This window comes from Prionailurus bengalensis, chromosome C2, assembly GCF_016509475.1.
Source record: "Prionailurus bengalensis isolate Pbe53 chromosome C2, Fcat_Pben_1.1_paternal_pri, whole genome shotgun sequence".
Classification (NCBI taxonomy): domain Eukaryota; kingdom Metazoa; phylum Chordata; class Mammalia; order Carnivora; family Felidae; genus Prionailurus; species Prionailurus bengalensis.
Genome location: NC_057350.1, coordinates 133937955 through 133954225, shown reverse-complemented (window position 1 = coordinate 133954225; position 16271 = coordinate 133937955). Strand labels below are relative to the sequence as shown.

At 35.9% G+C, this 16271-nt stretch overlaps 1 protein-coding gene across 8 annotated transcripts in view; it reads left to right on the top strand.

The window, feature by feature from the left end:
- ANKRD28 (ankyrin repeat domain 28) overlaps positions 1-16271 on the top strand; it is a 200668-nt gene that overhangs the window by 158742 nt on the left and 25655 nt on the right. For all 8 annotated transcript variants that reach the window (XR_006299512.1, XR_006299511.1, XM_043595436.1 and 5 more), the window contains 7 exons: positions 667-749; positions 2335-2398; positions 3847-3915; positions 6072-6212; positions 12524-12635; positions 13897-13923; positions 14339-14413. Coding sequence is in view for 6 of the 8 variants with exons in the window: in XM_043595436.1 (XP_043451371.1) it covers positions 667-749; positions 2335-2398; positions 3847-3915; positions 6072-6212; positions 12524-12635; positions 13897-13923; positions 14339-14413 (571 nt within the window). In the remaining 2 variants the exon portion in view is untranslated. The remainder of the gene's footprint in view (positions 1-666; positions 750-2334; positions 2399-3846; positions 3916-6071; positions 6213-12523; positions 12636-13896; positions 13924-14338; positions 14414-16271) is intronic.

Below are 16271 nucleotides of genomic sequence, written 5' to 3'. Positions count from 1 at the left end.
ATTTTTTTTTCAACGTTTATTTATTTTCGGGACAGAGAGAGACAGAGCATGAACGGGGGAGGGGCAGAGAGAGAAGGAGACACAGAATCGGAAACAGGCTCCAGGCTCTGAGCCATCAGCCCAGAGCCTGACGCGGGGCTCGAACTCACTGACCGCGAGATCGTGACCTGGCTGAAGTCGGACGCTTAACCGACTGCGCCACCCAGGCGCCCCACTACAGTGAACATTCTTGAACGTTTTGTGTTGTGATAATGATTCTCAATAAGAGTGAGGCAGGGGGATTGAATTTCACACCCTAGGCCCATGTCCAGAGACATTTTTGGTTGTCATAATTTGGTAGAAGGATGTTACTGGCATCTGGTGTGGGTAGAGCCCAGGGGCACTGCTGAACATCCTGCACGCACAGGATAGCCGCCACCCCACCCTCCACCCCCCCACATCCAACAAAGTTCATCAGGACAATAATGCCGTGGCTGAAATATCCTACTCCTGGAGGAAAATTGCTAGATAATAAATAAGCTGCAGTCACCTTTAGCCTTTTGCCACATTGCTCTTCAAAGTGTAAAAGTTTGGACTCATTATCTTTTCACTGTAGCTAGTTTCTTTGTCACTTATTTAAATGACTGTATTACTCTTGTATTGAGGTTACTGTCCTACTTATTTTAGGCGTGGCATACATGGAATGTTCCCCCTCCATTTGGCAGCTTTAAGTGGTTTTTCAGATTGCTGCAGGAAACTTCTTTCTTCTGGTAAGTGGAACCATTGCAGACTGATTCTCCTTTTTTTTTTTTTTTTTTTTGTCTCCATGAAATCTCCCAAAATTTAATCTCTTTATCCTGCTTTCCCAAAATTACTTATAGATATGTCCAGATGTGAATCATTTATTAAGTCCTCTTAGAAGATGTTGGGTTCTTTAATTTTAACATTCAATTTTCTCTTCAGATCTGGGAAAGGTTTTATCTTTCAGGGATTTCCTTCTTTCTGTTAGTGGGGGAATGGGTTGTAGAATATTTCTAGAGCAGTTTCTGTTCTTTGGATGGTAGTATTGTCCCTTTATGCCTAGAAACAGAGTATCTTCATTTGCATGCTCCTTTTTTAGGAGCTGATAGCCATTCTATAATATCTCCCAGGTTTGTGAAATTATTTATACCATATCTAATTACCGTGTTAAAATACCATAATCATAGTCCGTTTGAAACAAAACAGGGTCTATAGCTTTCTATAAATATTACAAAACTATGATCCTTATTAAATGCATAGAATTACTGAATATATATGATTTCATTGATTTTAAAGGATAGTCTGTTTCTCAGAGTGTTGAAGTTGAACATATTTTGTATGTTAATACTCAGGATTACCGAAAGAATTACGGGAAAGTTTCAGTGAAAATTAACATTTTGTGTGAGACAACACTTCTTTTTTCTTAGTAATTTTTTAAGTTAATTCTACTTTAAGTCTTTAAAAGTTTGTGTATTTCCACAAGTATTCACAAACCCATTTATCTATGAAAGAGAAGTCTAAAATTTCTCCTCAGTGTTAGAAATAGTCCACAGATAGCAGAGCACCTATGGCTTCTTTTAGAAACAACTTTACTAAGAGATAGTTCACAGAACATACATTTCACCCATTTAAAGTATATAGTTCAGTGTTTGTTGGTATAGTCGCAGAGATGTGTGACCATCACTAGAGTCGGTTTTAGAACATTCTCATCCTCCTGTTAGCAGTCAGTCCCCATTTCCTCCTGCCTCTCCCTAAGCAATCATTACATTCCGTCTCTATAAATTTGCCTGTTCTGGATAGTTCATAGAAATGGTCACCCAAGATGTGGTCTTTTCTTTCACTTAGCCAAATGTTCTCAAGGATCATCCATATTATAACATGTGTCAGTACTTTGTTGTTGTTGTTGTTTTATTGTTGAAGAATATTCCATTGTATCCTGTGGCGCTTTTTTTTAGTGTTTATTTATTTTGAGAGAGAGAGAATCCCAAGCAGGCTCTATGCTGTCAGCACAGAGCCTGACCTGAGGCTCAATATCATGAGCTATGAGATCATGACCTGAGCCTAAATCAAGTATTGGATGCTCAACCAACTAAGCATTGTATCCTATGGCTTTTAAACAAGTATGCCAGCACTTGTCCTAAAACTCCCAGTCCTCTAGAGGCATGTTTTGGTAGTATTAGACATTATTAAGCTATTTTCAATAATTTTGTGCCTATTTGTAATTCAGTTTTGTTTGAGATTGTGGTGTATATGATACTTGATATTTCTTGACTTAGAACTTTAGTATGAAGTAACATATCTATGATACTATATAAGATATATCCATTTTTACAGGATTTGACATAGATACCCCAGATGATTTTGGCAGGACCTGTCTACATGCAGCTGCAGCTGGAGGGTATGTTAACAAAATTTTTACTTTTTAAAGAAGAAGGTAGTTGGTCGTGCCAGTTTTTTCTCTTCTCTTTGTTTCTCTTTATTAGTTCTGAGCTGCCTCAAAATAGAAAACAAACTGTAATAAGAGTGGTTTGGGAGAAGAAAAGTCCAGAATAGTAGAAAATGCTTTTTTTTTAATCTTCCACCTGAGTCATAAATTGTGATTGGGAGAGATGGAGTGAAACTGTAAAAGGAACTATTGCTTTCTATCAGAGAAAAATTATTTCTGGATAAGTGAAAAGAATATATGTCTTCAAATGAGAGCCAGCAAAACATTTAGAGATGTTTTGAGTAATATTAGTGTTCTTTGGGAAAGTATTTGGGGGTTTTTGGTCATAATTTTAGGGAAAAAAGTGTTGATGGTTTGTGTATGTCTTACCTCTACTCAGGGCTAATATATAGAAAGAAGAAAATTTGAGATTGAAAGATTTTGGACAAAGTTTTAAATACTACTCCGGGAAAATAGGCTGTTGGTTTGAATAAACAAGCTTCAGTTAAAACTCTTGGTCTCTGAAGCAAGTCTCTGCTAATCTAATGTTTCTGATCGTTTAGATCCTAAATCTATAATAAGTCATTTAATTCATGATGGTTTATCAAAAACATCATTTATAAGAATTTTATTCCTGATAATAATTCCTTAATAATTCCCAGTGGTTTCAGATGACAAGTGTGCTGAACCTGCCACTAGGTCAGTCTCAGTTCCAGAGATGGATTGTGAACTATTATGACTGGGTCCTCTTGTTCTTCCAAGGTCACCAAAGAACCTTCCAGTTAAAACCTAGCTTCCATGTTACTTGCCTCCACAGAGAGAGGGACAAAAGAAAACATGAGTATCTGATCACTTGGCAGTCACAGTTTTTATTGTAATGTAGTAAGTTGATGTTCTGGTTTTTGAAAATGAAATTATAGAAATATCCACACATGTACTCCCCTGTAATTTTAACTAAGGAAACATCTAAGCAATTATAGTATAGGAGAAAATAAGGAAAGCATCTTGGAATGTTATCTGTGTTATCAGGTTTAATTTTTTTTTTGCCCATTTTCATTTATTTTGGTATTAAAAAACCACTTAAATTTAAACCATTCCATTAAAAGCATGTTGTTTGAAGTTTGTTTTAAAGGTTCCTAAAAACTCTCAGGAAAACTACAAATGTGAACTTTCTTTTAAATAGCGGTTAAACGTGATTCGTTTGTTATTTCCTATCAACGTGCTGATCAATATGTGTGTACCTAACTTTTAAAAATTCTAGATAAGGTGAATTTTAATGTTTTAATTTTTATAAAATATAAATCATGTTATTCACTTTACCTTCACTTGAATGAAAGCATGCTTTGATACTTACTTAAACCTACCAATTTCATTTTAAAATTATTGACAATTAAGTCTTATAACTGTATTTTCCCATCTAGGAATTTGGAGTGCCTAAACCTTCTGCTGAATACTGGTGCAGACTTCAACAAAAAGGACAAATTTGGGAGGTACGGTGTGATATAGTTCCTCTATAGAACGTAATTAATGTTATTTACTTAATGATTAGCCTGACCTTCTAACTGGCTTCTGAGAGTTAACTGAACAGTTCAGTATCATTTGCATTGTGATCACGATTGAGAAGCCCAAATAAGTCAGTAACTTCTAAATACTCATTTTTACTCACAGTTGTCTTCCACTTGGGCCCCTGCCACAGCCCCAGGCTACCAGGTCTACCTTATGAGCACCTCTGTATATCTTGGTATCATTCCTCCTCCTCCCATATTTATACCATGAAAATGTAAACCCCCATGGTGCCTGAGTTCCTTCAAGAAACTCATAAGACCCAGAACTCAGTAATACATTTCTCCTTCCCCATAAGTCATTTCATTGTCATTTCCCCTATGGGGAAATAGGTTATAAATATATATGAAATTTTTGTTCTCCCATGTAAACATACACACATAACAACACATCCACACATACCCCTTCATATGACTGGTAGGAAAGCACCTGTGAAGTGACAGTCTCTTTGTAGTCTTTTTAGCTAATCCTTATTCTCACTGTGTAGCCCCAGGCCTCTTTGTGACTAGCATTTATGGTAGCAGTACTTATATCCACCACGACCTGCGAAGTTATTTAGAGTAGGAGTTGATACAGCATGTGCTAAAGCCATACAGGAAATGATGGAAGGCAGTTCACATTGGTTTAAAAAACAGAAGTGGAGGGGTGCCTGGGTGGCTCAGCCAGTTAAGTATCCATCTCACATTTCAGATCTTGATCTCAGGGTTGTGAGTTCGAGCCCCATGTGGGGCTCTGTGCTGGGCATGAAGCCTACTTTAAAAAATAAAAGTGGCAGTGCAAAAAAGGTTGTGTGTCTTGAGAATTATATCAAAGTACATGACAAGAAAGAATGTGTGTCAGAAGGAAATGTGTGGATGTATGTCAGTGCATGTGATGGGCCAGTACAGAAGTAAACAGAATTATGTATGGTAGGGAATCAGAAATGCACAGAAGAAGAAAAAAAACTACTTGACTCCATAATTACTTTGAGGAATAGACTGCTCTCATAGGCTTACTAATAGAAAGAACTAATGACCTGCAAAATCAAAAATCACTTTGGCTTTGCAATGCAATATTTTTACAGCCAATTTGCTTTTATAATTGTACTGTAATCCATCTTGTATTAGTTAATTTGTAGTACTTGAAGAGTTTTTTACTACAGATGCAGAGGGCCTCGGAAGCATATTCTGAGTTTAGAAGCTTGAAAGTAATTCAGGGTTAACTGTATTTCTTAAAATGCTATTACTACAGTATATTGTTATCTCCAATAAAGTAAAATAATGTTTTACTGTCATCTCACTCAGTAAATGTTTTAGAAGAAATTATACCATGAAGACTCTGGACTGTATTTACCTTCACTTTGTTTTTTTTTCCTCCTCCTCCTCCTCCTCCTCCTCCTCCTCCCCCTCCTTTTTTTTTTTTTTTTTTTTTTTTTTTTTAAGTGAAAAGTCATGGGATCATCATAGAGTTGTAATCCAAAGACTAGGGACTCCTAACTTTAGTAACATTCTGTTGCATTTCAGTAACTGAGACGAAAATGGCTACAAATAAATATTCATTCTTTAGAAATTAAAAACAGTACTCTAACTCTTCTGAATAGTGAACAATGTGCATTTTTTGCTTAAGAATCCTGTTATTACTGTGCACCTTTACTGTATACTTTACAACTGGGCTTTCTTTTAAATGCTTCTATATTTCTCTTTATTCTTCTACTGAGACAGGAGTAGAAGTTTCTTCTACCTCTGTACTGCAAAACATTTTATTAGTATAAGAAAAGCCTTGTTAAAATGAAAGTTTTGAAGTTTCTGAGCAGAATATGAAGGTGTCTGTGATATACTCAAAAGACTAGAATTGTTACTGTGGGGACCATGAAATAATTTAACTGTGTTTCTGTTTTATTCCCTATTCTTAGAGGTTCTCTGCCATCTTAATTTCTTCTACTGGCTTTCTGTCCAGCCCTCCAAAAGACTTAGTATATGGCAGAAATCAATCTCAGGCTCACTGTAAATACATTATTTGTAACTGGGTCAAGTAAGAGTAAGCTCTTGTTTACTGGTATATGTCCCTGGCTTTTATTTTTCTGATATTAACTTGGGCACAAAAGATCTCCACTTCACTATGCTGCTGCCAACTGCAATTACCAGTGCCTGTTTGCTCTTGTGGGATCAGGAGCAAGTGTGAATGACCTTGATGAAAGAGGATGCACACCCCTGCACTATGCAGCTACATCAGACACAGATGGCAAGTAAGTATCATGTGGTGAGAATGAAGGATTGTTTCTATAAACCAGCATCTTCCATGTGGATGGCTGTTGGTTTTTTATGCAATTTTATATTTTCTTTTTGTACTTTTTTTTAGTCTCTGGTTCAGGAAATAAATTGGTTTCATAATTATTCCTAAATCATAGTTTACTACCTATTTCTACTCAGCAACCTGCTTTATTGACTGGTCTGGTAGAAGAAAGATAAAGGCCTCTTGTCGTCCTCTCTGCCAAAAGCACATCTTAATATCACCTCTGTGTTTTTTCCCTCTGACTTCTCAGAGGCAGCAGCCTTGAGTTTATCGTAGGGAAAGGGAAAGAGAAGAGAGATGGACAATGCCAACAGAAGATGGGGCAGAGATTGGAATACCAGTATCCGTTAGAGGTTGAGATTTTATATTTGTAAGAGACCCTTATAAATTGGTATCCAATAAGGGAGTAACCAAACGCAGAATCTGACATGTAGTTGTTGCTAAATATTACTTAAATAAGTAAATGAGATAATAGGCTAACTAAATATTGGCCAAGAATGACTGAATAAGAACAAAGGATTGAGAGATGTGTAAATTATTTTTATAATTAATGTTCAGCTAAAGTTGATCAGAACTGTTTATAGTACCTTATATATATTGCCTTCTTGGAAAAACATAACCTCCTTGGAGACTGTGATCTTCAGTCTGTGGTATTCTCCATGTGTCTGGGTCAGTTAAGAGCAAAAATAACCTTAAGAAAAAATAAATAGTGATTCTTAGTGAAGGATTTTATAAAATATATGTCAAGGAAGTTTTATTTAACATAGAACTATTTCTTTGGTTTTTACTATTTGCTTTTTACCCTCAAAATAAAAAACATAATTTGATGGTATTATTCACAAATGTTAATTTGTTATAAATTTTATAACTGATATCAAAGCCATTTCTATCAGTAGCACTTTGTTATGTTGGTTTATAGCTAAAACTCTAATCTTGAAAGCACTAGTAAAATGTACTTTTTGTTTACAACAGTATATCGCTTTGTACAATTTCATATATACCCAGAATAGTTAGGTACAGATAGATTTTGGGAGAAGTTAAATTATTTGACTATGTTTTTAGGTAGTGGCTCTTCAAAGAAAGAAAATCTATGGTAAAGACTTTGTAAATAAGAAAGTATTTTGGTAAATTTGGATAAAATAGATCATCCTCTGACTTATAAATTTTGTACTTTCAGGATTCGATTTATAGATTTTCTTGAAATAGATTATGCCTAAAATGACTATATCACTACCAATAATCCTTTACCACTGCTCCCACAGACTGGTTATTGGGTGTTGCTCAGCAGAATCTACATAAATTCCACTGAGAGGTCACACACATAAACACACACACATGCACATTGAGATTACCCAAAGTTCTCCTGCCCTTAGAAAATTACATTAAATGTTAATTCTTGCACAAAAATCAAAAGAGCAACAGTGTTCAGCCCATACTGTTCAGGATTTGTGGTTTTATTTTAAGCCAATGTACTTTTTCTTTAGAGGTGTACTACTAATAAAGTGAATTAAATCATTAGTTTTCTCATGTCATATCAATGGTTTAGAGCCATAGCTACTAATGTTTATTGCTTAAACGTTTAATTCTCAGTGTCTACACCAAGCAGCCTAATGTATAGGAAGAACATGAGCTTTGGGGTCCAAAAGACCCAGTCTAAATCTTGGAGTTTCTATATTATACCTCTTTGAGCCTGAGCAAGTAATTGCCAAGCAAAATCTTCTTTATCTGTAAGATTAGAAAGAAACGTACTTCTTAGAATTGTGGGGAAAACTGAGATCATGGGTATAAAAGAATCTAGCACTGTTTCTTAGAGCCTCTGTTTCCTTAAAGAATCAGAATCCCAGAGATCCTGTTTAATGCCATCATTTATTGACTCAGTGATTTGTTCCCTGAGAACTTTGTGGAAGCTATAAGCCACAGTAACCATTTTAGGATACCAGAGGCATCCTTTCAATAAGTGATTGTTTTGGAGGCTTAAATAGTAGCATTAAAGATTTATTTTTCTAAGTTGTGCTCATTTAATTCCCAGGTATAGGTCGAATAATAAGAGAATCTGGCATGATTTCATATATAATTCTGGCAAAGCAAGTATGAAATATTTTCTAAAAGAAAACACAAAATCCCATAGTTTCATATTACTATTATTCAGTAATATGTGTCTGTTGCTTTGTTTTTTTGATGATGACTTACTAATTTCCTATCAGCACCCCCAGGGAAAGTTATTTATATTTTGGAATTTTTGATACCTGACATTGGTTTTCTGCTATCCAAGAGCGATATAAGTATTTATAACTCTCCTCTGCCTTAATGTCCCTCTGTCTTCAGTTTCAATAAATATTAGAAAAATATGTAAAATCTTTCTTGACTCATTCTACTCATTCTTTTAGTCACCCCCATTGTCCTAGTGTCTGCACTGTTTATAGACAGTCATGACTCAAATACATAGTTGCTGTCACAAGAAACATGTACTAAATATTAATTTAATGTACTAAATATTAATAAATAAAATTCTCTTTGCCAGTTGAAGAGAAATAGGGCTGTCTTTGAGCAAGATGGTTAAGGATCTCCTCCATACCCATGTGGTATGTATAAGAGAAGGAAAAGATTGGGGGGGGTGGTTTCTGATTATACATAAAAAAGAAATCCTCTTCATGCCTGTTCTCCTGAGATAACCACTATTAACCTGAATATTTCTGTGTGTGTATGTAGATCATTTCATGTCCATCATAGTCTAATCAAAGTTAAAGCCTTGGTATGTGCCTTTCCTTAGCCTTTTCTGTGTTCATGTAATTGTATATAAATGTTTTTATGAGTATATATATTTCACTGAGATCCACTTCTAAGGTGATAGTTGGCATTTTTCACAAAAATGGTATATTTTGACTTCTAATATCATTGTTTTGAACTTTATATAAATGGCATCATACAGTTCTTTGTGTAGAAGCTTTATAATCCTTAGATTTCTTCCCAAGTACTTAATACTTTTATTGCCAAAATAAACCTATCTTTAAATTTCCTTTTGTTGTGGTACAGAGAAAATACATTTAGCTTTTGTACATGACTTTATATTCAGCAGGCTTGTGTAACTCATTTTGAAAATGTATGTAAGACAACATTGGGTTTGATAGTGGCTCTGCTACCTGTTGTGAGACTCGGGGCAAGTTACTTCACATCTCTCTACCCATTTTGTCTGTGAAATGGGGGAAATAGTCTGACCTAACTCAAATGGCCAAATAAGGTGTAGGATATCTGAATGCCTAGAACAGTATCTCTAATCTTCCGGTAAAGAATAGCTGTATTTTTTAAACTATGCTTGATATCTTTTTCTTTTTTCTTCTTTGATAAGAACAGACACTATTATACACCATAATGGGAGAAAATAGAGGAAGGAGGGCCTCTGGGAACAATGCCACATTCCCTGCCCTGGGCTGAGTGGGTCTTACCAAGAGCTCTGACCAGCCATGGGACTCATGGGTGGTAGGGGAAGAGTTCGAAATGTACTCTGGTTTAAATTATGTGCTTAACTGGAATGATACTTAATTTGTCTAACATATTAAATGAAGGAAACAAAATATGTAACAGTAAGAGCAGTTTATTACTTAGCTGTTTCACCATGAATATTGCTCCAGGTTTTGCATACAGCTTATGTTAGGGGAAAGAGAGATTAAAGAGAATATTCATCTTAATTTTTTTGACTTGTATAAAATCAGTGTGTGTGCTAATTTACAATTTCAGAAAAAGAAAAATTAGACTTTCTCCCCTCCATTTTATTTGCAAATTAAATGTGAGGTCCAGATATTCGAGATCACATAATTTGTGGTTCAGTATTTTGTAAGCACCCAGGTTAAAGTATCACTCTAATTCATTAATTCCTGTGCTAAGGCATTCGGTAGCATGAAAGGAGCACTGGATAAAAAGAAAACCTAAGGTCTAGTCCTTGCTTTGCCATATGCTAGCCAAAAGATTTGGAACAAATGATTTGATTTTCGTGAGCCACAGTAATTTTTCCAGTTGTTAAAGGTAATGCTCATCTCACAAAGTAGTTAAGAAATTTTATATTGCTTAGCAAAATCTAAAAGGCATGCCAGTAGAAGGAATTTTATAATTTGAATCAACTGTTAGCCTTTGTTTTGTTACAGGAGACCAATTATCTGAATAATGTGAGTGTAAAAAATAATAAATAATATGATAAGAACTACCTACTGCATCTATAACACTTAAATTATTTGAAACCATTCACTGCTTGGAAGGCAGCTACGCTCACCGCTATACCACCAACACTGCACTAATGCTGTATATTTGGACTAGTCACTATGGATAATGCCTTGAGATGTGCTTTCCTACTTCAGAAAGTAAACATGAACTTACCTACTTGTTTTGCCTTCCTTAAATAAATCTTTTTTTCAGTACTCATATATCAGCAAGTTATCTTAAAATAGTTTGTTCCACGGATAGAATTTTCCTGGGTACTCAGGTCTCGGGAGAACTATTTCTGCTCTCTCGCTCTCTCGCTCTCTCTCTCTCTCTCTCTCTCTCTCACCTAGAGAACTTGATTAAAGATAGATATGCCCTTGTGTGAAATGTTTGTGCCTGCAAAGCAGTGAGACTGTCCTCCAGCCCTGCAGATCTTTTATGCATTCCAGTGAGCATTGACCTCTGAGTTGGATACCTAGGAAAACTGGATACAGTTTATGCCCTGCCTAGAACAATTTGTACAGGCTCCTCAGAGCTAATTTATGAACACCAAAAAATACCAGTCTTCTTACCTTAGAGTCAGATTGAGTTTGTTTGTTTGTTTTAATCACAGTGATACCCAGTTCACCATGTTTGACTAATAATTTTAGCTGTACATAATTATAAAAATCCCACTTAAAAGCATAGACATTTGCTACCATTGAGGATAGTATAATAAATATAGATTCTGCAAGTAATTCCTAGGGGACTGAAAGGATTTTAAGCAATTCAGTATTAAAGAAATAAGGGTTGGCATTGAAAAGAATAGCCTGGGTAGATAATAGATAATATAGATAGATAAGAGATAGATGATAGTTTTGTGTATGTATGATATAGTTACTGAAAGACCAATTACATTGCTTTAGAGTTTTGTTTTTGTGTAACTTTAGTATGCTTTTGGAAACTCGAATTTTTTCATAGTTTTTTTTTTTAATTTTTTGTGTATATTTAACATACAGTGTTAATTTCAGGTGTACAATTTAGTGATTAAACTATTCCATACATTACCCATTGTTCATCATGACAAGTGCACTCCTTAAGGAAACTTCAATTTTTAACAAGGAATATTTGACTATAAATTGTCCCCCAGTAGTTGTATTAATATTTAGTTAATATTGCAGTCAGTATTGCAATATTAGACAAATTATCAATGAATAATTATGAACTTGGAATTTGAGCCTGAATGGAGTTTAGCTTCCTTAGTTGGATTTCTGCCCTCCCCCCCCCATCTGTCAAATGAATAAACAGAGGCCATTTCACCATAAAGTTGAAATTTCTATTTGATTTGCTCAAGATCACTAGTATATAACAAGTTCTATGGACAGATCTTTTAATTTCTAATTCAGTGCTCTTTGTTGCTGCAGTAACAATAACACGTAATAAAATTGTAACAAGTCATGAGCCATATGATGCCTTTTAAAATTATTTTTCTTATGTTTTAATCGCACAGAAACGAAGTAAATCTACCATGGGAAGGTCTTTCTTGTTACTACCATACCACTTTCTACTGAGAACACCCTTCTCAGTCCTCTGATTCGAGATCATTGAAATCTGACCTTGTTTTCCTGAGATTTTTTTTTTATATCCTTTCTTCAGCTTCCTAATGAGATCTTACACTCACTGTGTGTTCCAGATACGTCAGCAGTAATATTGCCAACATTGGATGTTCACCACCACTAAGTTTAATCCTGTCAGATATTGTTTGAGTGGAATAGGTGGTGCCATACATAGTGACTGTGTAAAAGACAGCCCGCAGGTACACTGAGCTTATTGACAGACTCTGGAGATACTCACTCTGAATGAATTTTCTTCATTCTTATGAACATTTTGCTTGTATTCTTATGATAGTTACAGTCAATGTCATTTAAAGACAAATTTATGTCGTGTAGATGTATTTATGATTTTTACATTACTCAAGAAAAGAATTGTAAGAAATTGTAATTGTAAAAAAATAGTTTTTAGTTGCAGGCTGTTTTAATCCTTGGTAAAATGCAAGATTTAGAATTTTGAATGTGTTATTACTATATATAGGTGCCTGGAATACTTATTAAGAAATGATGCAAATCCAGGGATCCGTGACAAGCAAGGATATAATGCAGTTCATTATTCAGCTGCTTATGGTCACCGTCTATGTCTTCAGCTGGTAAGATCCCTGAATTCTTGTGGAAGGACTAATGTGATTTTATATTCTAATAACATATGAAAATGAGAATAAATGAATCAAGATACAAACTCTATCACTTTTTAATATTTTTAGAACCTATATACCTCTTAAATTCATACTTGCCTCAGTATCTCGCATTCCCTTTTCCCTTTCAAAAAGAAAGGAGAGAAGGGGAAAGTGGGTGATGGGCATTGAGGAGGGCACCTGTTGGGATGAGCACTGGGTGTTGTATGGAAACCAATTTGACAATAAGTTTCATATTTAAAAAAAAAAAAAAGGAAAGAAAGGAGAAAATTAGATCTCTGGAGAGGGCTACTTATGTCCTTCCCTTATATTACCACATCACATTGGTGTAGCATTTCTCTTCCTTTAAATAAATGTTTTCTAGAAATTTCTAAAGAACTGTAACCATGTCTTCTGTGAGAGGAGGCCTTTTTTCCCACATATTTAGAGTTCTGAAAAGCCCGTTCTTTTTACAGCCTCTCCTGGTAGGGGAGACAATACTGCAAAGGAACTTTTTATTTCAGTTATGGTCTCATCCTTGAGTATATGCACCATTCACTCCATTTTGCCAAATCAAAGACAAGTTAAAAGATTCTGAAGTGTGTAACAAATGCTTCAAGTTAAAGGTTTCTTTATTTAGATTTACCTTATAAATTGTATTAAACTTCGCTTCCCCTCAAAGAGAGTGAGTATTAAAGATTGAAAAAGCAGGTTGACATATTCAATATAGCACTTAAAATGTGCTATCAGAAATAACAGGTATTTTCTTAGGTTACTATGTATCTTGTAGACTAATATCTTAGACCCATGAATGTAGATTGTGGTCTGTTATACACTTGTTTATTTAAAAGACTCAATCTTGGGAGACAAAGGAAGCACAAGTTCAGAATAGAATTTAACAGGGGCACCTGGGTGGCGCAGTCGGTTAAGCGTCCGACTTCAGCCAGGTCATGATCTCGCGGTCCGTGAGTTCGAGCCCCGCGTCAGGCTCTGGGCTGATGGCTCGGAGCCTGGAGCCTGTTTCCGACTCTGTGCCTCCCTCTCTCTCTGCCCCTCCCCCGTTCACGCTCTGTCTCTCTGTGTCCCAAAAATAAATAAAAAACGTTGAAAAAAAATTTTTTTAAAAAGAATAGAATTTAACAGAAGCCTTGTATAAATAGACCTGTAGTTAACATTTATCTCTAATATATATGAATACTTCCTAAGCTAAATGTTCTTATTTTAAATTTTATTTCAGATTGCAAGCGAAACTCCTTTAGATGTTGTAAGTAATAATCAATATCCCCTTTACTATTCAGAGTATTATTTCTTTGCTCTCACTAGAGCTGAAGCCTGTTTTACACATTCCTAAGAACAAACATAGTGACAGAAATCATATGTGCAGGGGATGGGAAGGGGGTTCTTACTTGATGGTGAGTAAATAGCATTTCCCTCAAGCTAGTTTATAGCCCGCCCTCAGAGTTCTTATTCTGTGCCACACATGCATGATGATCTATTGTGTAAGGTTGCTGAGTGGAGTTTTTCATAATATAATGGACTAAGATTTTAAAATATAATGGGTTCAAGTGTCAATTTTTACTCTAAAATTGATTTAAACTTGGGGGAGAGGGAGCAGGAATAACTGCTAGAATATATCCAAAAGTACCATTTCTGACATTTCAAATGCTTTTCCTTCCCAGTTAATGGAAACCTCGGGGACAGACATGCTGAGTGATTCAGACAATAGAGCGACAATAAGCCCTTTACATTTGGCTGTGAGTACTACCTTCACAGCCAACTTGATGGCTGGTTTACTGAAAATACCTCATATATGTTTGTTTGACTAGTTTACATGGGTAAACTAGTACCCATGTATGATGGTCCATGTATGATGATCATGAAATTAAAACTTAAGAATTTTTTTTAAATTCAGAGACTTCTTGAGTGCACTTTGTTATGTTTTGTTTTATTAAAAAAAAAAAAAAATTGTGGTCTTTGGATTTCCCCCAAAGGCCTACTCTAAGGGAGAGAATATACCTGTGATGTGAATTTAAAAAAACACTGCCCTAAAGGAATGGCTTCTAACTTGCTAAACAGAACTGTATTTTCTGTGGTATTTCTACAACTTTTTGCTTACTTTTTGATCTCGGAGCACTAAGTGTGTGCTCACTGGTCCTTCAGTTACTCATGCTATAGGATTTGGGGCACCTGGGTGGTTCAGTCAGTTAAGTGTCCACTCTTGGTTTTGGCTCAGGTCGTTGTCTCGCAGTTCATGAGATTGAGCACTGTGTCTGGCTCCATGATGACAGTGCAGAGCCTGCTTGGGATTCTCTGTCTCCCTCTCTGTGCCCCCCCCCTCAAAAATAAATAAACTTATAAAAAAAAGAAATCTCTGAATTTTTCCTCTTAATGATTAGTCCCTAAGAGGAGAAGGTTAGCGAAGTGTAACAATTCTTTAAATCAAATGTGGGAATGAATTACTTTAGGAAATTTCAAGTAGGGCCCAGTCTAGTTCTTTTTGTGCTACAAGAAGAGTCTATTTTTGGAACAGAGCACATTAACAGTTGCTGGGGGTGAGAAAGAGACTAAGAGTCAGGAGACTCCGATATAGTCACCGGCTTTTTGGGAGACTTCTGGTTTTAAATATAGTAAAATGCTTATAAGGAGGGTGTATACTTAAGTTAATGGATCACTACAAGTTCAGTGGTCCACTTAATTGTTTCTTCTTATATGTGCTATTATTTTTTATAATACTCTCCTTGCGTATTTCGTAACACCAACACACGTTCATTGAATTTTCTTGCCCTTTTCCCCACTAGTACTTCGTGCCATTTCCTAAATAACTAGGGAGGCATGCTGCAGCTTCTTGCTTCCTTGCCCTGTGGATCTTTGGAAATACTATGTACTCTCCCAGACGTGCCCAGTAAATAAGTCCTGTGAAAGGGCAAAGCCAGCATGGAGGAAAACAGCCATTTTACTGTTGGTGGCGAGAGATGCAGTCTGAGCAGATGGCAAGGCAGTTCTTCCTGCTCCATCACCACCATTCTTACACTAGCACTGTCCCTTCCTGAGCATCTACTAGGTGCCACACTAAGCATTTTGCCAAGTTTATGAATACGTTACCTCAGAAACTATAGGTTTTTTGTTTTGGGGTGGGGTGGGGTGGGGTTGCTAGGTTTTTACTCCATGGCTATTATGAATAGTGGTGCAAAATATGAACATGGCTATGCTAAATAGTGGTTTTAAGCTGAAATGGAACCAATTTTGTTAAAATTTAGTAAATTAGGCTCAGTGAACTGTGATTATATCACCACTTTCACATTATATATCTGTTCCTAGGAGGTTTTCAGAAATGACTCGAAGTGCTTTTTTACCCTTCCAAACTCACCCCATCCAAGACACCTTAGTGCTGTGAAAACACACCAGCTTGAGGCTTAAGGAAACTGGTCTTGGTTCTTATCTTTGTACATACTGTGTGTACAAATCGTTGTCTCAGTCCTATACAAGGACATCCTGACGGGAGGCTGTCTGGCAACTCGTCATGGCTTCTTGTCATCCTCATTGTGTCTCTTCTTGTTATACACTCCTAGTGTCTTATACGTATGCTGTATCCCTCACATTTCTTTCTGTTAA